The 25,358-nt window shown below is 38.6% G+C and overlaps 3 protein-coding genes across 3 annotated transcripts; 1 reads left to right on the forward strand and 2 right to left on the reverse strand.

Moving 5' to 3' along the window:
* Nucleotides 1-3,436: 3,436 nt before the first annotated feature.
* Nucleotides 3,437-4,531, reverse strand: LOC149640473 (uncharacterized). The gene has a single exon (XM_089850677.1). The coding sequence runs from the start codon at nucleotides 4,529-4,531 to the stop codon at nucleotides 3,437-3,439; it is 1,095 nt and encodes a 364-aa protein (XP_089706803.1).
* Nucleotides 4,532-4,832: 301 nt separating this feature from the next.
* Nucleotides 4,833-6,333, reverse strand: LOC149640474 (uncharacterized). Its single transcript, XM_089850678.1, has 3 exons — nucleotides 6,081-6,333; nucleotides 5,667-5,916; nucleotides 4,833-5,553 (listed from the first exon to the last, which is right to left on the reverse strand). The coding sequence occupies exons 1-3, from the start codon at nucleotides 6,331-6,333 to the stop codon at nucleotides 4,833-4,835; spliced, it is 1,224 nt and encodes a 407-aa protein (XP_089706804.1).
* A 17,703-nt stretch (nucleotides 6,334-24,036) lies between these two features.
* On the forward strand, nucleotides 24,037-24,705 carry LOC149640475 (uncharacterized). Its single transcript, XM_089850679.1, has one exon. The coding sequence runs from the start codon at nucleotides 24,037-24,039 to the stop codon at nucleotides 24,703-24,705; it is 669 nt and encodes a 222-aa protein (XP_089706805.1).
* Nucleotides 24,706-25,358: the final 653 nt, after the last annotated feature.

Consider the following 25,358-nt stretch of genomic DNA (forward strand, 5'->3'; position numbering starts at 1 on the left):
GATAGTCTATTACTTGATTAGAGCTTATTTCAGTAGGACAATTTGATAGAAAATATTTAAACTTAATTTGGTTGCATAGGGGTCTCGCATTTTCATCAGTATTTTCCCCCCACACTTTGTTTGGTGGACCCTGATGCACATATTCTAGTTTATGGCATGACATTCCGCATGGCCATAGTGAAGCTGTTAACACTTTCATAATTACGAAAAATATTTCATCATATTCACTTTATATTAAGGATAAAGGGAATATTATGGTTCTGTAGGATTTCTTTACACATCAAAACAAAACGAACTTCTAACGCAGCGCACTGCGGCACTAGTGTAACAACGGACGGACACACACAGACAATAACATAGACTGCTTTTTAACTCTTTCCGTATTAATTTTGAATTGAGAAACAAGATTATCTTAAATATTTTTTATTTAATATTTTCTTCGTTAGTTATTCGCCTTATTGAACGTTACATCGCTTTAAAAAAGAACAATTAAACATTCTTGAGAGACTTGAATAATATTGGCGCTTGAAATGAAGCATACGCCGATTGCTTCGCCTTACTAAAATAGGTAGTATATAAGGGTTTCGAATCGCAGCTATGGATAAGGACAGCGCAATTGCGTGAAGCTTTGGTGGAAGCCCCACCTTAGGGAGGCCGGACGTTTTTCGTAACCCTGGCCGAGCGCCGCGTATGTCTTAACCTTAAGGATGATGATGGAGTAGAAGCCAGGTGTGCAGACTGGTGTCCATGTGGGATGGACAAAAACAATGACCAGAAGATGGTGGTGTGTAGAAACCAGTGTGTACAGACTGGTGTCCATGTGGGATGGACAAAGACTAGAAGATGGTGGGCATTAGAAGCCAGTGTTTACAGACTGATGTTCCATGTGGGATGGACAAAGACCAGAAGATGGTGGTGTGTAGAAGCCAGTGTGTACAGACTGGTGTCCATGTGGCATGGAAAAAGAGCCAAAATGATGGTGGACTATAGAAGCCAGTGGGTAAAGACTGGTGTCAATATGAGATGGACAAATGGCCAGAGGATGGTGGTGTTAGACAGGTAATGGATATTAGCTATGGTAAGTGGAATACAATTTTCCAAATTTCCGGGAACTGTAAATGCGGTCCGGAATTTGGGAAAACGTTTGCTCCGATTTGAAAACTGCGAACGCGGTCCCCTGGGGTGTAAGTCAATAACAACAGACAGACACACAGACAGACACGTCGAAATTAGAACCTCTCCGTGACATACGGCACTCGGAGAGGTAAAAAATTAATTAGCGTTGCCTTACTGTCGTCTGCTATGAAATAAACTTTCTTACTGTCGTCTGCTATGAAATAAACTTTCTTACTGTCGTCTGCTATGAAATAAACTTTCTTACTGTCGTCTGCTATGAAATAAACTTTCTTACTGTCGTCTGCTATGAAATAAACTTTCTTACTGTCGTCTGCCATGAAATAGGGAATTCGAGGCATAATTAATTAGTTAAAAAAATTAGACTTCATTTATTTAAAAACTAAACAGGTAAGTTTCTCATTTAGTTAATGCGTGTTAATTTGAAAGTATTCCGAAAACTAACTTCGCTGTAGTTTTTCCGTATCGCCTATGACAATTTCCCTAAAAAACCGGGTAAAATGTAATGCTTTTTCTATGGGACGCTAACCCTAAAAAGGTGATTTTTTCGTTTAGCATTACAAACGGGTATCAAGTCATATCTACAAGGGCCTACCGGCCCTGTAGAATAGCGGTCAGTGACGCTATGGGTTTTTCGGTGGGCTCGGATGGAACGCTTTTCGAAAGGGAGTACCAGTTTGATTTCAAAGGATGGGGTAGGGCTTCACGCCAGATTATTTACTATTGAAAGGGTTTATTTTCCATGGAGCCATGACCTGCTAAATTTCTAAAGTTGACCCGTGAAGGCCCGATTTTAACAAACATTATTTACATAGAGTATTGAGTTTTTCTCGTGTTTGCTGTCATGGTTGGTTTTATATTTTACACTCCCCACCGAAAGACGTAGTCTTTCCAGATTTTAACATAACTCTTAATTATTATACAATTCAAATAATTTTTACAAAAATTCTAGTTTACAAATCATACAATATCTAACATTTAAATGAATTAATTTGAATGATACCAATATTTGCACAATTTTGAACTCTTAATTATTATACAATTCAAATAATTTTTACAAAAATTCTAGTTTACAAATCATACAATATCTAACATTTAAATGAATTAATTTGAATGATCCCAATATTTACACAATTTTGAAAAATTAAAAAATACAAAAATACTAAATTTCACAAGTTTTTGAGATTAAAAATACAAAAATACAAATACACAAAAAACTATACACAAATTTATACATGCACTAAGTTACATCATTATGATCATTGACTTCTAGAGAGTAGAGCAATTGAACAGGCCTACGAATTTCATTGCCTTTACTTGTTTTTAACACACATGACCTTATCTTTCCGTCTCTACCTATTATGACCTCTTTAATTAGGCCCAAATTCCACATGTGTTTTTTGACCATATCCTCGTGGATGAGAACTACATCTCCCACTTTAATTGCTTTTCTATTCTTATCTAACAAGCTGTGGTGAGCCGATCTTAATTCAAGTAAATACTCTACTCTCCATCTCTTCCAGAGTCTTTCGTTTAACGCTAACCTATATTTTTGCCTTTTAGTAAAGTCCTCTCTTGAGGCTGGTATTTTTTGTTCTTTAATTTTCAGAGGGGGTAGACACGTCACGCGCTTACCCAATAGTAGGTGTGACGGTGTCAGGGGACTGGGTTCCCCAACGTCATTAAAAACAAAAGTTATAGGTCTTGCATTTATGACCGCTTCTGTTTCTATTAACATTGATTCCATTTCAGTAAATGTTAACGCGGCTTTTCCTAAAATTTTTCTTAATGTTGTTTTGGTTGACCTTACTAATCTTTCCCAGTAACCCCCATGCCATGCCGCTCTCTCCGTTATAAAACGCCATTCTACACCTTTTTTGCCAAAATAGTTCAAAACATCGGGGTCTCTAATAACTTTCCAAATTTCTTTTATGTCCTTGTCCGCCTTTTTAAAGGTCTTCCCGTTGTCACTATAGACAATATGAGGAATGCCTCTTCTTGAGACCATTCTCGAGAAGGCCAATAAAAATTCGTGGGTGGACAGGGAAGCCACTAACTCCAAGTGCACTGCGCGTGACACTGCACACGTGAAAAGACAAATGTAGCTCTTTTCTGTTTTACCGTCGATTTTTACAAATAAGGGCCCCGCGAAATCTACGCCCAGGGTTTGGAAACAAGGTGTTTCTTCTATTCTTTCTTTAGGTAGGTTAGCCATGGGAGCGTCTCCCGCTACTGCCATGTGTCTCTTGCAAAGCAAACACCCACCCACTATACTCTTTTCTAATTGTCTACCTTTTATGATCTAATATCTCTCGCGTGCTTGAGTTATAGTATCTTGTACATCAGAATGGCATACTTCTTCGTGACTTCTTTTCATTAGTAAATTTGATAATTTATTGGACTTTTCTAATATTATAGGATGTTTAATAGCGTAACTTACACTAGACTCTTCAAGCCTGCCGCCTACTCTTAAAATTCCTTGGTCATCTAATATTGCTCTGAGTGAGGCAAATTTTGACGAGTTATTAATTTTATTCCTTGTTCTTATAGTTTCTATTTCCTCACTTAAGTCAATTTTTTGAGTGGCCTTTATCCATTCCAATTCCGCTCTCGCGAGCTCGTTGGCTTTAATAGGTCCCTCATTAATCTGGATTTTCTTATATTTATTAATAAATCTAAATATGTAAGCCGTATGCCGCAAAGGCTTGTAGATAGAACTGTAGTTTTTAAGGTCTATCAATTTGGTTATGCTATGATTGTCTTCGCATCTAATTACTAACACGGTTTTTCTTTTTTCGCATTCTATTTCGTCCAAATCTGTATTTAATTCTAATGGAGATTTAACTAAGGGCCAATTTGATTTTTCCTCCTTGAGCCAGGTGGGACCTTCCCACCAGATTTTGCCATTCACTAGTTCGTTTATCTTAGACCCCCTGGTGGGTAAGTCCGCTGGGTTTTGTTCGGCTGGACAATGGTTCCAACATTTTGGGTCAGATAATTTCTGTATTTCTTTTACCCTATTGGAAACGAAGGGTTTCCAAATGTCTTTGTCACTTCTAACCCAATTTAGAGCTATCATTGAATCCGTCCACATGAATTTGTCTAACTCATCTTGATTAAAGGCTTCTTTAGTGAAGTCGACTAACCTCGCGCCTATTGCGCAACCCATTAATTCTAGCCTGGGTAAACTAATCTCCTTCAACGGGGCCACCCTTGCCTTAGAGTTTACTAACGATACCCTAACTTCTGTGGTATTTACTACGTAACGCAAGTATATCACTGCACTATAAGCCTTTAAACTTGCATCGCAAAAACAATGCAGTGACATATTTGAAATATTCTTTCTGGGTCCCTTAAAATAGCACCGGTCTATCGAAATTTTTCTAACATCGGGCATTTCCCCATACCAGTTTCTAAATATTTTTCCATATTCACCCTCTATTGTCTCATCTCAGGCTACATTTTTTATCCATAACTGTTGAAGCAAGATTTTGGCTCTAAAGGTAAACGGTGACAAAATCCCCATGAGATCAAATATTTGAGCGACCATGCTAAGGACGTTTCTTTTGGTTTCCTTCACGTTTTTCAGGGTTTCTAATAGGCTTGTTAAATCAAATGAGAATGTGTCCGTCTTGGGATCCCATACTAAGCCTAGAACCTTTTGTTTTTCAGATTCTGCTTGACCTTCGAATAATAATTTACAATTGTCCCCCGACATATTTTCGCTTTTCCATAGGTTCATTTGAGTTAGACTGCCATTTTCTAAGTTTCATGTTAGCATCTCTAACTATTTCCCCTATTTGTTTATAAAGCTGGAACGCCCCTTTTACGCTATCTTCGCCGCTGGTTAAGCCATCGACATAAAAATCATTGTCTAAAACTTCTACCGCTTGGGGTTTTTCATCTTTATATTTTTCTATGTGGATTTTAATCGTTCCTGCTAACAAGAAGGGGCTGGATGTTACACCAAATGGCACACTAGTCATCCAAGGCGTTCCAAATTTGTTTTCGTTTATTTTGCCGTCCTTTTCGCTAACCCATGAAAACCAAACAGAGTCTCGCTGATCTTCCGCTATTGCCACCTGTAAAAAAGCCTTCTCAATGTCGCCTGTTATTGCTATAGGGTGTTTTCTAAATCTGAGTAGCAATAACAAAAGATCAGGGTTTAAATTAGCTCCGCTACTGAGGGAATCATTCAATGATGGTTCACCTTTATCGTGGGAAGACGCGTCATAAACGACGCGTAATTTGGTCGTAAGACGATCCTTTTTCAAAACTGGTTGATGTGGCATATAGTATGTTCCTATTTTATTTTGCGTTAATTCTGGATGGGGAACCCTCTCTACTACTCCTTGCTCTAATTGTTCCTCGATCACTTTTTTGTAATCTGAGTACAATTCCGGTTCTAATTTAAACTTCCTAATTAAAGGTTTCATTCTATGTGTCGCTACTGCTAAGTTGATGGAAATTTGACGCTATATCTGCCCTCTTTAATTTCTGCTGTTTCTCTAAAATGTTTCATAACATCTGACTCTAAGGGTTCTTGCTGGGGATTCCCGTCAATACCCAGGGCTTCCAATTCCCAAAGCGATTTCATCATGTCCGATGGGCGAGGTCTACCTATGTTAACGAATCCTACCTTTACAACATTGTTGTTTAGCTCAACTTGAGGTTTGTTTGTTGGACCTTGTATGACCCATCCTAAATTTGTTTCTAAACAAACTAGATTTTTTGTGAATCTTTGCACATTTCCCGTGACGAACTCCCAGTAGAAGTCCCCACCTACCAATATTTCAATGTTTGTCTCGCCTAATTTCGCTTGGCTCGGGGATCGCATAATTTTAACCCCTTTTTATTCATTAAATTTTCCACTTGTTTGAATTCGGTGGTGGCTATGGCTTCACACAAGTATGGTAAAACCACGGCAGTAATTTCTAATTTTTTACACGGATCTACCGCGCTTTGTACGTTTAATTTCACAAATTTTCTTTTCTCTACGCTAGGGGTTTTATTGGCAAAGTTGTACACTGTAACTGTTTGTTCCCCTACTATTGGCAAATCTAATTGTTGCGCAACCTCCTCTCTAATAAAGGTGGCCTGCGCTTCTCCATCTAACAATATTCTTACCCCTAATTCTTTTCCTATTTTTTCATTGTGCTGGGCCGTATCCTTAGCCGTTTGGAGTAAAACTGAGCCCATATCTAAATGAGGGGACGTTACTGTTAAGGTTGTGACCCCCCCTTTCATCCTTTCCCTTTTCTTTGTGGGATTCTCTAGGTTTTCCCTCTAATTTTTTGTTGCAATTATTTTTATAGCAAACTGCGGCATTATGTCTTCCATCACAAATTTTACACGTTCTAATGGCATTCCTTAGAGGAATGTCTCCATTTAATGCAAATATAGCACCTTTCCTGATCTTGGATCAATTTTCTTTTTCTTGATCTTGGATCAATTTTCTTTTTCTTGATCTTGGATCAATTTTCTTTTTTCTTCTAAGCTAAACTTGTAACAATTTGAGCTCGAGTGGTTGTCCACCTCGCAAAAGATACAATAGTATAAACCCCTAGTTTGACCCTGATTTTGTTTATAATTAACGGTTGTTTGGAGCGCAGTGGCGGTGGCTAAATTTTGACTATCGTTAGACGGTTTGAACTGTTTTGGTTTTGATTTTTCTTTGGCATTCATACCGAGGATGGCGGATGTTTCCCTTCCCTCTACTTGGTCTTTTAAAAATTCCATTAATTTTTCTATATTCCAGTCCCCGTCATTTTTTCGGGCTAAACTGTAGAACAGTCTAATTTCATTGGGTAAACATTTAATGATAGCTGGACATACTGAATATCCACAAAGTGAGGTATCTAACCCCAAAGATCTTAGGCTTCTTAAATTGACTTCACACGTGTCATATAATTGGCGTAAGGCCTTAATGTTATTGACGTCATGCACTGGCTCTAAATTTAATAACACTTGCATATGAGTGTGTTTAACCATATCATATCTATTTTTCAATATTTTTACCGCTTCGTCATAACTCGCGTCTGACGCGCGTAGGCCTCTTAATGATTCTTTAGCCTCTCCCGACAAGTGTGATTCTAATTGACTAAGTTTTTCAACGGGAGATAAATTTTCCTTGCTTACGGCTAGTTCAAATCGGCTCCAGAATCCTTGCCACTGCATGAAGTCGCCGGAGAATTTGCTGATCTCCAACGCTGGTAGTTTTGAGGCCGTCCTAAAGTTGGTGCTTGGTGGAGGGTTCGCTATGATGTTTGCTGGAGAATTTGTGTTAGCAGCCGCTGACGATTGTGACCCGATGATCGGTCCGTTGTTTCCGGTAGCTGCGTTGTTCTGTTGCCCAACTCCATTTCGTGTTACTGTTGGGATTGATGGGGTATAGATGGTCGAGGTGCTTGATCCACTGACCGAGTTGGCTCTTGAAGATGCCGTAAGAATTTGTTGAATTTTTCTATTCACCTTTGATTTTAGTAGGGTGATTTCGTCTTGTATATTTTCAACTTTTTCTTATTCGGCGTCGATGGTTGTTTGGTCCCTTGCTGGGATTAAGTCTTTTATTTTGCTATTTAAATCTTGTAGCGTTTCTTCATTTTGTTTAAAAAGAGCGAGTTGATCTTCCAGATCTTCTAAAGCCGTATTATTATCGGCTAATAGCGCTTTTAATGAGTTTTGTATTCTCGTTACCGCACTTCTAGCTTTTGTTCTAATTGTTTTTAACTTTACTAAATCTAATTGCGCCGTTGTTAAGGCATCCGCCGATCCACTTTTTTTTTAAGTTCATCCATACTTGAATTTTGTTTTACGAACCGACAGTTCTTGCGCGCGGTTTATCTAAATATCCAAGGTTTTTCCCGGGTTTCTGGAGGCACCATAAAGCTTATTACTAAGGCTGGCTACTAATTCTGACCATGTTTTGGGAGAGCTACTACTTATAAACTGAACCGACTGAAAAATCCAATTTATAGTTGCTAATCTACTAAACTAAGTCTAATTTTGGTTGGAGGTAATTTCTTTAAAGTTGAAATTCTAAGTTTTTGTTGTGAAGAAAAATACAAGTTTTCTTGGTTTAACTAATTTTTATTTTGAGAAGTTTGGTCTTCTCCCTAAAGGTTGCTACAAGATTGTGGTCATTTGTACATTGAAAAAAGGGTTTCTCGGAGAGAATTACTAGTTCCTTCCCCTATGTTCGAGAGGTTATTTTCATGCCCTTTTTGGGGCCATGCTATCTATAGCGGTCAGTGACGCTATGGGTTTTTCGGTGGGCTTGGATGGAACGTTTTTCGAAAGGGAGTACCAGTTTGATTTCAAAGGATGGGGTAGGGCTTCACGCCAGATTGTTTACTATTGAAAGGGTCTATTTTCCATGGAGCCATGACCTGCTAAATTTCTAAAGTTGACCCGTGAAGGCCCGATTTTAACAAACATAATTTACATAGAGTATTGAGTTTTTCTCGTGTTTGCTGTCACGGTTGGTTTTATATTCTGACCCTTGACCTTATTGTTATTTAAAAGGTTGGGTTTTCTGCTCATTTTTGTTCATAAGTTTAATCATAGGCCTCTACTTGAAGTTGAGCCTCAAAATCTCTATGTTCATTTGAACAAGACACTCCCTTGCATTGTCTACAAATTGAAGAACAGACTGGGCCAGTTTTACCGCATTCACATTTCAAGTCACAGACTTCCTTGCATTTACGAGGGATCATCTGCAGAAGCTCAGCTGGAGCAGGTTGTAGAGTGGTAACGATTGGTTTGATTTCAGATCCTACCTGTCTCCAACCCCATTCTCTAGCATCTAGGCTGCTTCCAGGTCACGTTTGAACTTGGTGATGAACTCTATTTGAATGTTGCTTTGCTGCCACACTTCTTGGTGGAAAAGAAGCTGATTCAAAAGCTCAATTCCATAATCTTCATTTAAAGTATACACTTGGTTATGTCATGTTTGTTTCACACGCTTTAACTCAACTTTAGCCGTATTGACAAGTGTGGGCGAACAATGGAATATATTAAAACATTACGTTTTATGATTGTAAAAAGGCCGTTTTACCCTCTCCCTTACTATACATTATAGCTCTTGTCAGAAAAGAAACAAAATTTGTCAGTAATAGGAACTATATGTTAAATTTTGGAAACGTATTCTGAAAATAGAAACCATAAATGCTTTAAATCCCCATTTTTATATGAGGCTAATCTACAGGGTCAGATTGTGAACTTCCGGTTAGTTGTGCGACAAAATATCTTAAGAGGTGAATTATGTCTTTGAAGGCGATCTACAATTGAAGCCTAATTACGTGTTAATCGGTTAAGTAGAACCGCAGTTATTAAACGTTTTCTCGATTTTGTTCGCCATTTTCCAATATGGCGGAAATCCCTCCAATGGCAGAGTGTGGGAGTCCACACCACGTTAAAAAGCGCTGAAAAATCTATAAGATCTGAAATTTTCAGCTTTGTTTCAATTTGTTCAGGGTTAAAACCTATTTTTCCTCTACTAGAAAATGAAACTGTGCTCCCTAAAAAAATAATCAATCCTGAAAATGAAACTGTGATATCCAAAGTCTCAGCCTTTATACCTAATGAACAAGTATTACTCAAAAACACCAATCCAATTTGCTACAAAGCTCATAAAGGCAAACCTCTTACAACCACAAGGAAAAGCGCTAGAGTGCGCCAAAGAAAGATTTTCAAAGAGTTTGAATATAGTTGTGTTAATTTTGTTTGTTTTTCAAATAAAGACCATTTGTTCCTTTAAAAATTGTTTATTTTTTAAAAGCATGAGCCAATCATATGTTTGCTTCCAGTCACTGGTTGTAAAGTCTTAATTTTAACAATAGAAAATGTAATTTAAAAAGTAACATTTTGGATGTATAGATGAGTGTCCCTTATGTTCCTGTTACTAGCATTATGACCGTGAATATTCCCTTTGCATAACACTGCTTTTAAGCCAGCTCCGTAGGAAACGCCCGAAGTTTTGCTCCCTGCTGCGTATTTAACTTGGGAGAAAAAGCTTTCAATGGAACTTCCATTTACTCGTTCGTGGTGAACAGATGAAATACTCAGGATATTGTAATAAGAAACCTTCACATAAGTCTATCATTCCGTATACACAAATTCTTAGTAAATCCCAGGCCTGCCAACTTAAGAATTCTGTTTGAAGAGGAGAGGTCAAGTTTATATCTGGGTTTTCCAACACCTCGTTAACCCAATCCGCGAAATATGCAAATCCCAATTTAATTGAGTCGATACAACTAAGATCTTCCACAGTTATCATCTCTTTCGCCAATAAACCTTTTTCAAATAATTGATTGCACCTCTTAAATAGTCTTATGTTAATTTTGCGCTTTTCCTCTCTTCTTCTTTACCAATTCTCTCTATTGCAAAGTCGTACAATTCTGATAAAACCGGTTCTTGTTGCATGATCTTGCTGGGGGTGACGTTCAAACGGTTCCACGAATCTCTAATAATGTAGCTGGTAAGGAGTTTTGGGACAAACCTAGTTTCGTTCCTCTCAAATGTAGCTTCTTCTCTACGCTTTAGAGCTTGAATATCACGCCAACCAAAATCTATACCGCCTCTGGAGAACTGTTTAGGTCTATTGGGTTTGGACGAGAAAAGGGCTTGGACCATACTTTTAAGCTGGTGTGACGGGCATATAATCCAGTAAATTAGGTTTCCAATAGCAAAAAGATTCTGAAAACTGGGATGGAACCTTAGATTTCCTGTGTATTTGACCCTTTAGTCCAAGCGTTCCTTTGATCAAAGCCAAATTCTCACTAGCGCCATCACACACTATCCCTACAGTACAAAATCCATAGGCATGAAACACCTCCAAAGTTTTAAAAAGAGCATCAGCAACAAAATGTTGCTGAGACGATGATGAGGAGGTGAAATAAGGTCCAATGAGATGGTAGTCTGATGTGAGATCCCTCCAGATAAATTGCAAGATATACTGTGTAGCAGAGGGAGCTTTGGAGTGCTTGGATTCAAAAATGTCATTTAAGTCATTGAAAGATTCTCTTGGCATGGCAAAACCTTTGAACTCGTTAGATTTAGAATTCCAAATCACTTTATCCATCACTTAACCCTCGTCAAAAATCGTTTCTCCTATGCCTTGTGGTTTTGTATCACCTTTTTTCTCCTTTTCCGTCTGAAAGGCCCGGTACTTTTCTCCCTTTTCAGCTAAATATTCTTGGTTTATCCCAGGTTTTAATGAAAACTTCTTTGATTTCATTTTTAAAGTCGCTTCACTCAGTAGATTTAGTATCTTGAAGCTTCTCATAGCCTTAAAAGCTGCTGGACTTTGGTAGTAAATAGCCAAGGCAATCCTGAGAGTAATTGCGCTCCAACGGTTTGTCCTCTTACCAGTTTTACATGTTTCTTGGTCTTTTCTAAACTCTTCTTTGTAATTTTTTTCTTTCATTTTGAAGTCCTTCTCCCACGCTTTCTTAAGCAACTCCTTCCTTCTCCTCAAAAGTTTAGGATTATTCAAAATCGAATTAATTTCGCCAGTGCAGTTATTATTAATGAAGTCGGTGATAGCTTCCGTTTCATCGGATTGATCTCTGTCAAGTTCAACTTCCCTAGATTTAAGTTTAGCTTCCACTTTTGCTAATTTTCGGTTTAATATTGTTTTTGCTTTCCTAAGTCTTGTTAGGCGTAGCTTCTTACTTGAGGGGGTTAAGTTTCCAACACTGAAGTTACTAGTGATGCTTTGACGCTTGTATTTTCTTGTGGGGGTTTCCGCCAAGTATCTTTTCTTAAGCAGTTTGTTGCATATTTACAGTTAACACATTGCTTTATCTTAAGCGTTGAGGGTTTCGTGACTGCGTAGTAAACATGACATTTTTTGGATTGATATCTGACAGTTGGATAATCATATCGTACCATTGTAGAATGCGTTTCTCCATTTTCAATTAATTTTAAATTAATGCCAGAGCAAAATACATTTTGACTTGATGGTAACAGATAGTTAAGTTGCTCTTTAAATTTTTCAGTGTCTAGTTCACCTTCAGCATTCATGATATTACGCGTTTCAGCTTTTTTAAAGAGAATTGATAATAAGCAGTCTCCGCTCTTTCCTATTGTTAAAGAAATTCGATCCATTTTTGTACCCAGAATTCCTATTGACTGAAGCTCTGTGACTATTAAAAATTCTTCTCCCACGTAATCTTGGTCTAAGATAATCAAATAAATTTTCAAACACTAATTATGATAAGTTTATATATAAATATATACTTACATGAAACTGAAGTTGCGTGTAGTAAGCTTCATCTTCTGCTAAAACTCTGTATGCATTTCTTAAAATAAGACTCTTGCCTACATCCACTGGTGGAGCTTTGCAATCAGCTCGGGTTCTTTTATTTTCTGTTTGCAGTTTCTTTTCCACTGGGATAATAATTGCAGTATGATTCTCTTTTAAACAACATTGGGTTCCCGATGATTTAAATATTTTACTAACTGGCACCGATGCATGTGACGATTCTTCAGAAACGGTTAATAGGCAACATTGTGTTGAAACTGACGTTGTTTTCTTATTTTCAAAGGATAGTTCACTTGATTTGGGTTTTACAGAAACAAACGAATTTATAACTGGAATATTTTGCATACTAAGTGTCCAATCATATTGTGTCGCCCTATCCATGGTCTTTTTACTCTCATTTTTCTTCACCGGTAACGAGATATCTGGGATATCTAGCCGTTTTTTCCGCAATATTGATACCAAAGACATAACTAAATTTAAAAAATATCCCTAAATTCATTTAAAATTAGTCCTTTAAGTTCGTTAACGAAGAACTTATCTCCGACACGCGCTTAACCTAGCCGAAAATTTCTATAAGCAGACGATAAAGTTCTCGATATATAAATTTGAGAGTCCTAACTTCTAAGAGAGGGCGCCGTCTACTATCATTTTCACCCGCCTCCCCTCCTCTCGACTATTCGGAAGAAAATGCTGGATACATTAGGCCAGTGTGGCTGAGTAACTTATAGGGAGCTAGTATATGATTCACTCATGATGCAACCTAATAGTTTAAATGCGAAGCTAACACAGTTTCATGAATATTTGATTTGCTTTCTGCGACTGCGACTAGATTTAGACGTAAAGGATCTGGAGTATAGATTTAACGTCTCCCCCTCTACAATTTCACGCATTTTTGATAAGTGGTTAGATATTATGTCTGTTAGACTTGAACACTTAATTAATGGCCCTCAAGGGATGAATTACATATAAGCATACCTAACTGCTTCAAAGCCGCTTTTGGAAACAAAAGTCGTAGTTATAATTGACTGCTTTGAAATTTTTATCGAAAGACGCTAGAGCGGAAACGTGGTCCCATTGCAAACACAATAATACTATGAAGTTTTTGATAGGTGTAACACCGCAGGGCTCAGTTTCATTCATTTTCGATGCTTGGGGGATATTACAGAGGAATGTAATATTTTCAAAAAATAATCCCGGGTGATCTTATATTAGCTAATCGTGGGTTTAATATTACCGAATCGGTGGGGTTTTTCTGTGTTGAAGTGGCTTTCACGAGAAATAAAAAACAATTAAGTCCAAAGGAAATAGGTGACACAAGAAAGATTGTTAATGTTCGTATGTTTAGAGAGTTATTGGGCTAACACGAAATAAATTTAGGATCCTCCAATCAACCATACCGATTGACTATCTGAATAAAAATTATGAAGGGGGGGGGGGCAACGAAATTAGACAAGATTGTCGAAGTTTCTTGTGCACTGGTAAACGTTTGTCATTTTATCATGAAATAAATTGTTCTTGAAAAAGCGTAGATATGTAATTTTTTCAATTAATTTAGAGGGACTAGATCGATTAACAGTAAAATCAGTTGATTGAATTAAATATTGATTAAGGATTGAGTGGATAAAAATAACTAGAAAAATATTTCAATATCTGAAACTTCAGTCAATTGATAAACTTCACACATATCGTTTGTTTTTCGGCCTTGGTCCAAACCAAGACGTTTTTATATAATATCTGTTACTTCAGTCTTAATGTAATTAAATTTTGAATAATTATGTTTGCTTTACCGTCATACATTTGCATTCTAAAATATAATGGTGCATTCAAACACCATATATGCTGTTTTTTCCAGTGCCAAAAAATACATCATTTAGGGTGTACTTTAACCCCGTTTCTATGATCAATTCACGCCATTTACTAATATTATTTGGAAGTATTAAGGAAATATTAGGCATTTAAGCACCATTTACAGTGGCTTTTAACATCTTTTTTTGACAATCCGTTGAACTTCTAATATTACTTAGTTTAATGGTTTTAAAAGTAGGGAAAAAGTACGCTACCTATGTCACATTATTAAACCAAGTGAAGTGAAATAATTGTTAAATATTTATTATAACCACAACACCACAGACACGTGGTAAGTCTGTGGTAAGTTTTCCAAGAGACCTAACTAATTATTATGTCCAATCACGATGGTTAAAACATGTATCTACCTGGGCTCGAACCTGTGACTTTCCGTGTGTGAAGCGGACGTGATAACCACTACACCATAGATACGTGGTAATACTGAGCTCTCCAAGAGATCTAGCTAATTCAAGCGCCTAATCACGATGGTCAAAACATGTATCTACCAGGGCTTGAACCTGGGACCTTCCTCGTGTGAAGCGGACGTGATAACCACTGCACATTAGATACGTGGTAGCACTGAGTTTTCCAAGAGATCTAGCTAATTCTTATGTCCAATCACGATGGTCAATACATGTATCCACCAGGGCTTAAACCTGGGAACTTCCGCGTGTGAAGCAGACGTGATAACCACCACACTACCGATACGTAGTAACACTGAGTTTTCCAAGAGATCTAGCTAATTTTTATGTCCAATCACGATGGTCAAAGCCGTACTTCTGTAATTAACTAAAATTAACATACTTAGACTTAATTGTTTTGATCAAGCTGGCCGATAGCACACCCTGAATACTTAATTGTTAATTTAAGATAATTCCGAAAAGTATCTTCGCTGTAGTTTTTAAGTTATCGGTGGGGAAAAATCACGAAAAACCCATGTTAATCTCCATAGGAAATTAGCAAAAGCAGGTGAATATTACTTAAACGTTACAAAACGGTATCAAGTCATATCTACAAGGGCCTACCGGCCGTGTAGAATATCACAATAAAAAATTTTTTATTGCAATTTGAATGAGTATCTTATTATCACAAGTTGTAAAATTTTAACATTTAAAATTGTCCAATGAATTTTTTAAAGCGGCAATTTTTAATAAAATGCAAATGTTATGAAACTAAACAACCAAATTTTTTCTATCACACTTGCTTAGTCGATTTAGGTCTACCCCTGGGTTTTGTGATAGTCTCATTAGCTTTAGCTTTCAAACATTCCGGGCAAACCCATCTCTTGGCGCTAGCAGCTTTTTTAATGCTTAGGCATTTAAAAAGGAACCATCGGTACTGGCAATTTTCATTGTCACAGGCGATCATTTTTCCTTCTTGACCACAATAACAATAAGATGGATTATCATTCTTTTGGGCTTTAGTATTTTCCATGTTTTGAGGTAGTTGTGTTCATTTTTGGCGGGGAAGACTAGCTGTGAAATAGTACCTCACAAGCTCCGGAAAGATGCATTTGTCGAAAAAATATTGGCTTTATCCAATTAATCGTTGTAGAACTGATGATTTGGAAATATTCTTTCAACTTTTATCCCTTTTGGGGTCCAGATCACAAAATCAGCATATCTTAATTGGCACACAAACATCTGATCTTGAACTTGGTAAAAATAGGAATGTTTTTTAGTACAGGAAAAATAGGTTTTAACCCGAAACAAAGCTGAAAATTTCAGATCTTATAGATTTTTGGGCGCTCTTTAACGTGGTGTGGTCTCCCACACTCTCCCATTGGAGGAATTTCCGCCATATTGGAAAATGGCAAACAAAATCGAGAAAACGTTTAATAACTCCGGTTCTACTTAACCGATTAACACGTAATTATTCGAGGGGGAAACCACTATTGATTTTAATGTACACCGTACTACAGATTACACGCTATTACAAAATATATTACGATATTATTTGTACTACACTTATTACGTTGGATTACAGAATATTTGTTGGTACTACAAAAATATTACACCGTACTACAAAGTGTTATCTAGTATTAAATCGTACTATAAAAATTACTCCGTATTACAAGGTATTACTCCGTATTACAAGGTATTACTCCGTATTACAAGGTATTACTCCGTATTACAAGGTATTACTCCGTATTACAAGGTATTACTCCGTATTACAAGGTATTACTCCGTATTACAAGGTATTACTCCGTATTACAAGGTATTACTCCGTATTACAAGGTATTACTCCGTAATACAAGGTATTACTCCGTAATACAAGGTATTACACTATTTTTAATCTTATTACGATACTGATATTTCACTTCACTTATTACGCTAGACTACATAATTTTGATGATATTAAAAGATATTACAACACATTACCAGATTTTACATGTTATTACTAAATATACCACCAAAAACTTACAGATACTACTCAGTGCAATGTTAAATCTGTTAGTTTTGCCCCAAAAAATTCAATAATAGGCCTTAATGTGAATTGAAGTTGTTTACGCATAGGCCTTTGTATGTACTCAATGGAAGAAGGAAATTATCAAAAGAATTTTTTATTTAAAACTCATAATATTCTATAATATTATTCAAGACTTAAAAAGTTTTAATTTTTCAGTTATATTGGTGGTCAATGTCAAAGCGTTTGATTTAACTTCAGGTCTTGGAATAGTAAAACGGTAATATTTTATGTCAAAGTAGCCGTGGGCATGCATGTCCACGACACGCAATGTTCCTTGCAAGTCCCACGTATACCAATTGCACAAAACTCCCAGGCCCCTTGCGGACTTCTTTGGTGGCTTAGTCGGAGCGCTATTCTTTGAGTATTATCTTTCCTTGCCCGAACCTGTCAAATAAGAGAACCCCAAGACTAAACCCACCAGGAATCCTTTTTGGTTACATTTCTTAAAAATGGTCCAGTCTCCTACACTGATGTTTTCTTCTTTACTTAGATTCCTTGGCTTCTTAACTTTAGCTTCGGAACAAGAATAATTTTTTTCCTGGACTCTTAATAGACGATCACTGCTTTGACGGTGGTTAGATGTGGTCAGTAACCATATGAGTGAGGTTTTTCTAACTATTATCTTCCTTCCTGTTTTGGTAGTTAGATAGACAAATCTGCTATCGATTGGTAATAGGGATTCTTCTAAACCAAGATCCATTGTGTAGTCTTTGAGATTGCATCCACCGTTTGACCTGAGAATAGTCAGGTCTTCATGCAAGTCAGAGGAAATATCTTCATCAGATTCGTAGTTTTCCAACACATCCTCGATATAATCCTCATTTTCTACAGAACTCTCATCTCCTTCGTCGAGATCTTCGTCAACTTCAGTACATTTCATTTTAACTGGAACTAAGTTGCAATTGAGGTCTTGCGAATTCAGATTTATGCCAAAGCTACTCAAGTCTGCTAACGCGTGTTTCATAGCTTCGCTAACTATGTCATTTATCTCCTCGGTAGAAGGTAACGTATTGTTGTTGTTCGAAGAATTTGACTTGTGGCGGGGAAAGGCATATGCGTCACTACATTGGCTGACTATATCCGTTTGGTACTGAATTCTTTTCAAACGATGTAAAATGTCAAGCATGCCAAAATTAACTATCGTAGAGAAAGTGCTTGTCATAGAGCGCAGGGCTCTGAAAAAGCTCTCACAAGTCTGACTGCTGTACAGGTTTGGTAAGAAAAAATTATTGCATTGTTCTTCCCTCAATTTCTCGATAATTGTTACTAAAGAATGGGCGTTAATTTCCAAGCAGACGTAAGTGTTATAGGTGATAAAATTGTCTTTTAGAGTGTACTCTGAATGATCGTTTATCCAAGAACGCCAGCCACGCATAAAAAACAAAACGTACCAAATATCATATATCCTTTGAGGTGTCGATAAATCTCCATTCAAGAATGTCCCCAATGTTTTTTTCATGATTTTTAAATATTGAGCAGTTCCTTCGCTTCCAGGAACTTCTTTCAATAGAGTGATTATCTTTTCTTCGCAGATCTTCTCTACAGCCTTAAAATTCATTTTATCCTTAGCCTCGAGATCCGTTATGGACAAACCGTGCAAATCTTTAGGAAAGCTCTCAATGAGAACGTTAAGATGACCCATTGATGCTATTTTATTACCAAGAGGAATAATAGAAGATACCTTGTATAACCTGGTTTTCATTTTAGCGCCAAGGTGAACTGTGTCTTGAACGCAGATAGCTTTAGGTTTAGGGTTAGCTTGGAACCATGGGCGGTCTTTGGAAATTGGAAAGTCAGCAATTTTAGACTCGTGTCGCATAGCCTTAAGACATCTTCCATCACCGTCTGATGAAAATCCTAATATTTCAATACCGTACTCTGTAGCGCTTTTTCTTATGTAATTCCATCTGGCAACAACATCAGTTGCTGTGAACTTGTTATCCGTTCCATATAAAGACAAGCAAAATGATGGTGCCCCATTTTGAATTGGTTGAGCCATTATAGCGTAAGCCAGTGACGCTGACTGGTTTTCCAAAATGTAAGTCTCGATCATTTTGGCGGAATTGGCAGGGTAAGATAACTTCACGGGCATTCCATTTGCACTGTTCATAGGTAAAACCAGGCCGACGATTTGGTTGGTACAGCTGTCATATTGTAAACGCCCAGTTATCCTTGTTGCATCTTCACTGATCCAAACTTTCATAGCTAATTTCCTTTCTCCAAGAAACGATTTCAGCTCGGCCATTTGAAGATTGCCTTCCACGATGCGAGGTCCATTGTTTTTTAAGCATCTAACAATTGTGGTTACAGAAGGTAATGGCAAATTGGCTTTCAAAGTCTCATAGGTCAAACGCCCTCCAATTAAATAAATGTAACTAGAAAACTGTTTAAGTTGTTCATCGTATCTTTTGGCAGAATTTCCCTTTTCTGCATTTTTTGCGGCCGAAGTCATAAGCGCAGACAAAAGCCTGTCAAGTTTTTTCTCTTTGTTTTCCTCTGATATCTTAGAACAAATATTAGGATAAGAACTCAAATTTCCAATGAATTTGCTGAAAAACTTTTCTAACTCTTGGTTGCGGTTTATCACATGTTTGATCTGGTTTACTATAGGGAAATGAGATGATATTAATGGTTGATCTGTAGCAATGATATCAAACTGACGCTTTCTTCTTTCTTGCCTACTATATTTCTCCGTTCTCCACTTTGTAGTTTCAGTTGTTGGAACTTTATGACTGTGAATGGCGTGAAGAGTTCCTACATCACGACATTCATTTCTTCCCCCGAACACGAAGATTTTTCATTCTTTTTTTCCGAAATTACAGGCTCATCAACTTGATTGTCATCATCCTCGACATTGATGTCAACATCTTGCTTTCTTTTAGCTGGCCCGACAGAGTTGAAAAGAGACGGTAGAGTTTTTTGAACAGTAGCACCATTAAATGAATGGCCAATTCCACAAGACACTTTCAAATGGGTTTTCAAATGCTTTCCATAGTTGGATATTATCCACCGCTTGTTCCCGGTTTTCGATGTACTAGTACTTATTCGAACGGTAATATCGCAAAATGGGCAATTCACTTTTCCCATCAAGTCTCCACCATCTTTTGAAATTGTAACTGTAAAGGATTTCATTTTCTCAAAAACTTCATTTTCAGTACTTTTGATACTGTTTTTAATCCAGTTGTCAATCAAAACTTGTACTTTTTTCTCTTCACGATGAATGGTGGTATTTAGGTCCGTAATTATTCTTCCATTAGATCGTCTTCAAACACATAATGCACCTCTTAAGTTATTTTGTCCTACAACTAACCGGAAGTTCACAATCTGACCCTGAAGATTAGCCTTATATAAAAAATGGGGATTTAAAGCATTTATGGTTTCTATTTTCAGAATACGTTTCCAAAATTAAACATATAGTTCCTATTACTGACAAATTTTGTTTCTATTCTGACAAGAGCTATAACGTATAGTACGGGAGAGGGTAAATCAGCTTTTTACCATCATAAAACTTATTGTTTTAATATATACCATTGTTCGCCCACGGCTAAAGTTGAGTTAAAGCGTGTGAAACAAAGTTGACATAACCAAGTGTATACTTTAAATGAAGATTATGGAATTGAGCTTTTGAATTAGGTTCTCTTCCACCAACAAGTGCGGCAGCAAAGCAACATTCAAATAGAATTTATCACCAAGTTTAAACGTGGCTTGGAAGCAGCCTAAATGCTAGAGAATGGGGTTGGAGACAGGTAGAATCTGAACTCAAACCAATCGTTACCACTCTACAACCTGCTCCAGCTGAGCTTCTGCAGATGATCCCTCGGAAATGATAGGAAGTCTGTGATTTGAAATGTGAATGCGGTAAAACTGGTCCAGTCTGTTCTTCAATTTGTAGACAATGCAAGGGAGTATCTTGTTCAAATGAACATAGAGATTTTGTGAATCAACCTCAAGTAGAGGACTTTGATTAAACTTAAGCTTAACCAATATTGATAAATATACTAATATACAAGTTGGTAAACCAAAACAAACCTCTCCGATACGAGACGCAATTAATAATATTAAGAAAATATAATTGATATTAGTTACTTTAGTCGTCAGTAGTTTAACGTAATTCTTCTGAAGTCGTTTTAAGAGCGGGTTGATTTCAAATAGAGAGGATGGAGAAGTCCTAAGCATATTTTTCGAAGAAATAAGAAAATCTGCGGGGATAATTGTACCTAAAATCATCATGTCTGACAAGGCTCCTCAGTATTTTTCAAGTTGGAAGAAAGTAAATGGAGGGGAACCAAAAAAAGTTGCTTTGCAAATGGCACGTGTATCATGACATTCGCAAAAAATATCTATAATTGGGGACAAGGAAGTGGCTTCTTACTTATTTAAAGGAATAGCCATACTTATGGACGAATTGCATCCGGAAAAATTTGAGCTCATGCTTAAAAATTGTCTCTCGGAAATGGAAGAAAACGAAAAAACCGTTGAGTTTGGAAAATATTTCTATAACGAATGGGTTTCTTGTAAAGAAGAATGGGCTGCTTGCTATCGCAAAGGAAGCGAGATCAACACAAATATGTTCTTGGAAGCTTTCCACAAAGTTCTAAAGCATAATTACTTGGAAGGCAAGCAGAACAAACGAGTTGACAAGTGCCTTTCCACATTATTTAATTATGACCGTGACCAAACAGTACAACGCCTTATAAAGATTGAAAAGGGGAAAATAACGTGGAAGTCCACGGCGAACTTCAAAAGACACAAACACCAGCGGCGCCGATCCTGGGGGGCCCCGCTCGACACTCGACCTCAACCTCGTCCTCACCATGAGTCTTCCGGATCCCGCACTTCTCATTCCCAGAATACCTCGCCGATGCTTCCCACCCCTCTTCAGTGGCGCATTATGCCCCGCTTTCAAGCCCGAATGCTCATCCGGTCGGTGTCCCACAACTGCGCGCCCCTATTGACTTTCATCAGTACCCTCCTCCTGTGGGATGGAATCCCTATGCTCCTCCTCGTTTCGGTTTCCAGCATCCTCTTCCGGCATTTCGAACTTACCGGGCGTGTAAAGGTTCATCCCTCCACCCCCGCGCCTCGCCGTTTCGTCCAAGCCCGTCCCTCTATTTACAATGCCTTCGAGCCTTAGCCCCTAATCGCGTCGTTGTTCCCTCACTTCCCCCTACCGCTCCCCATTTCAACTTGGGCCTCACCTCAGCCTTACTCGCCAACGTCAGTAGTCTAAATACTCGTTACAAGCTTTCCGAATTTGCATTGTTAGTATCGCAACATGGCCTCTCCATGGTCGATGTTACCGAAACTTGGTGGTCCCCAGACGTCCTAGACAGTGAGTGTCCCCTTTCGGATCTAACTCTTTACCGTCAAGATCGCGTTTCAAGTGCTTACGGTGGTGTCGCGCTTTATTTACTCTCGACCCTTACGGCCTGTAAGATTCTATTCCAAGACATTGGCTTAGATAACTTAACTCCTCATTTGGAGGGCTTAAATATTTTGCTTGTCCTAGTGACACAGCCCAACTTCTCGGTTTTAGTTAGTCTCGTGTACCGCTCTAAAAATGCAATGTATAATAACCACGAACTGCTGCTCAAGTTCCTTACTGTGATAGTCAAGTATTGTGATACGAAAAACTATTTGTTCCTACCACTTGGTGACTTTAACTACCCAAACATTGATTGGTCTACCTCTACGCCATCAGCAGGAGCCTGCCATTTCACAAAGAAATTCTGTGATATCACAAAGTCTACCTCATTGACTCAGATTGTTAACTTTGCCACTCGCGATGGCGGAGCATTCTGTACTGATAATGTACTTGATCTCATTTTTAGTTCCGATATGCATTTAGTTCATACGCCTACTTTGTTACCCCCCGTGGGAAAGAGTGACCATGGTTCCATGCTTTTTAATATTGTTTTAGCGAATGCTAAACCCTTATTCGTTCCTTAACCTAATTTTTTTAAGGGGGACTATGCCGCGTTTGGCCACTATCTGTCTAAGATTGACTGGTCCCTCCTTTTGTGTCAGGCTGATATTGATGCCAATTGGTTCGTCTTTCACAATGTTCTAAACTACGGTATTCAGGCCTTTGTCCCACTCACTAAACCACGTGTAACTGTCTCGGTATCTCAGTGCACCTACTTAAATCGCTCTTACAAAGCCAAGGCCTGGCTTCGTCTACGTAATGCCAAGAAACGTGCAGCCTCCTCATCCATATTGGTAAAACTTCGTGGCGACTATTGTGCGGCTCGCAACGCACACACTACACATTATCGCATTGAACGGCGTCGTTATGAGAACTCACTCGTACGGCTTATTCATAATAACCCAAAGTCCTTCTACTCCCAGATAAATAGCTTCCGCAAATGTCACTTCAAACTCCTCCAACTAACTTATCCAGATGGTTCTCGTACAACCACAATTTCCGAAGCTGCTACCGTTCTCAACGACTATTTTGCCACTACAGTTCAGTCCTTAGCCTGCCCTAGTATACCGGTCCCCCTTATCCCTATTGCGCCTCCTCAAACCCTCAACTCATTCGTGTGCGACCCTTGCGACATTACGCGACTCCTCTCCAAATTGAATTTTTGCAAATCCCCTGGTTCCGACGGTATCCATCCAAACCTTTTGCGGCACCTTGTGTCCACATTGTCCCTTCCCATTTATCTCCTTATTACGAATTCTTTTTACACGAGTCGTGTTCCAACGGTGTGGAAAGAAGCCAACTTGACGCCCATACACAAAAAGGGCTCCAGAACAGACCCATCCAATATCGCCCCATTAGTTCCCTTAACCAAGTCTCCAAAATATGTGAACAATTGGTCCATGAACAGTTAAAATCCTTCCTTGATCGTATCTCCTTCTTCACCCCGGCCCAGCATGGTTTCCTCCCCCGCCGTTCTTGCCTTACAAACTTACTGTGTGCCACTAATGACTGGACCCAATGGCTAGACGATGGTTTCTCCGTCGATATCTTATATTTGGACTTTAGTAAGGCGTTTGACTCGATTCCCCAAGCAGCCCTCCTCACAGCGCTTCGTACTGCCGGTATTGCTGGTTTGGCGCACGCGTGGCTCGCGGACTACCTCACTGCATGAACACAACGCGTTGTACTTCAGGGTCACGCGTCCGCCTGGGCACGAATCGATAAGGGGGTTCCCAAGGCTCTATCCTCGGTCCTCTTCTTTTCAATGTCTTGATTAATTCCATGCCATCGGCGGTTACTAACTCAACCATTTTCTTATTTGCTGATGATGCCAAACTTTACCGTCCCATCCGCGACTCGGTTGACCTTGATGCTGTCGTTGCATGGGGTTTAGCCCATGGCCTCATTCTTAACGTCGCGAAGTGTGCCGCTATTCAATTACACCATCAACGGTCACTGCATCAACACCACTAATTGCGAAAGAGACCTCGGGGTCCTAATTGATCCTCTCCTCAAAACTACAGCACGCTCTAACAAGGTTGCCAAGCGACTCCGTAGCCTGACTGGTCTAATTCGCCGCAATTTACACTTTCGGTCTCCCAAATTGGTCGCAACCCTATATAACTCCCTCGCGCTCCCCATAATTGACTATTGTTCCCCTATTTGGATGCCTCACACCTCCACTGATCTACAGGTCTTGCAGAAAGCTCAAAACGCCTTCACCAAACTCACTAGTAATATTTGTAAAAAGCCAGCCCCTGCCTGCCTGTCCCTTCTCGCCATTGACCCTGTCTCCACAAGACACCGTATCAATAATCTCTGTTTAGTTCAGGACTTCTTCCACCTGAAACTTGATTTGGATTTCTCGGTTTTTTTCACCCGCCATTCCGATTTGCGTACCCGTGGCCACTCCAAAAAGTTAGCTAAGCCTAGAGTTCGCCAATCCCACTTCACTTGTACCGTCATTAACGATTGGAACTCTTTGCCTGAAGACTTGGTCACCCTATCTATTAAAGCCACTTTCCGCCGCAAACTCTCGAACCATTTTCGCTCTTTCCTCGATTAGTTCAATTTATAGCCATATCGTAGTATACGATGAGGCTCTTAGTTTGACCCGAACCGTAGTAGTAGTAACAGTAGTGGCCGGAGTTTTCGCTATCGTTATCGTTATATTTTAGCTTAAAAGGAACTTTATAATACCACAACCCACAAATAGGGGTTACTGGGCTCGGTTAGAGATTTAATTTTAATTAAAAAATTTTCAGGTCAGACCCGGGAATCGAACCCGGGTCGCTGGCGTAGTAGACAGCCATTCTACCAATGAACCATAGAGACTTGATAGAAACTCCAAGTTTTTTTATTATTTATTCTTATCTCTAAAATGTCGGGTAATGTGGGATGGGGTACCTTTTCATCTGAGGGGTCGGAAACTTTTGAATTTTTATCTGTGGGGTCGGATACTTATGAATTTGTATGTTTGGGGTTTTTATATTTATTTTCTTTTAATGTATGTGCTAATTAAATAGATAACGATTTTCCCCGTTTCCTACCGCGCTCCTCATGTGTTTCGTTCTCGTTCGGCAGCTATCGTCATCTATGTTATGTTTGACTTGAACGTTTTGGCGCATAATTCAAATGTGGGTTTAGATAGAGCTAACATAGTGTTAAATGAGCGTTATGCGTTTGATCATTTTAGCATTGCTAAAGGTAATTCGAGGG

Source organism: Phalangium opilio, unplaced genomic scaffold, assembly GCF_054372755.1.
Source record: "Phalangium opilio isolate 3A_F unplaced genomic scaffold, DU_Popi_V2 ptg000093l_1, whole genome shotgun sequence".
Lineage (NCBI taxonomy): Eukaryota > Metazoa > Arthropoda > Arachnida > Opiliones > Phalangiidae > Phalangium > Phalangium opilio.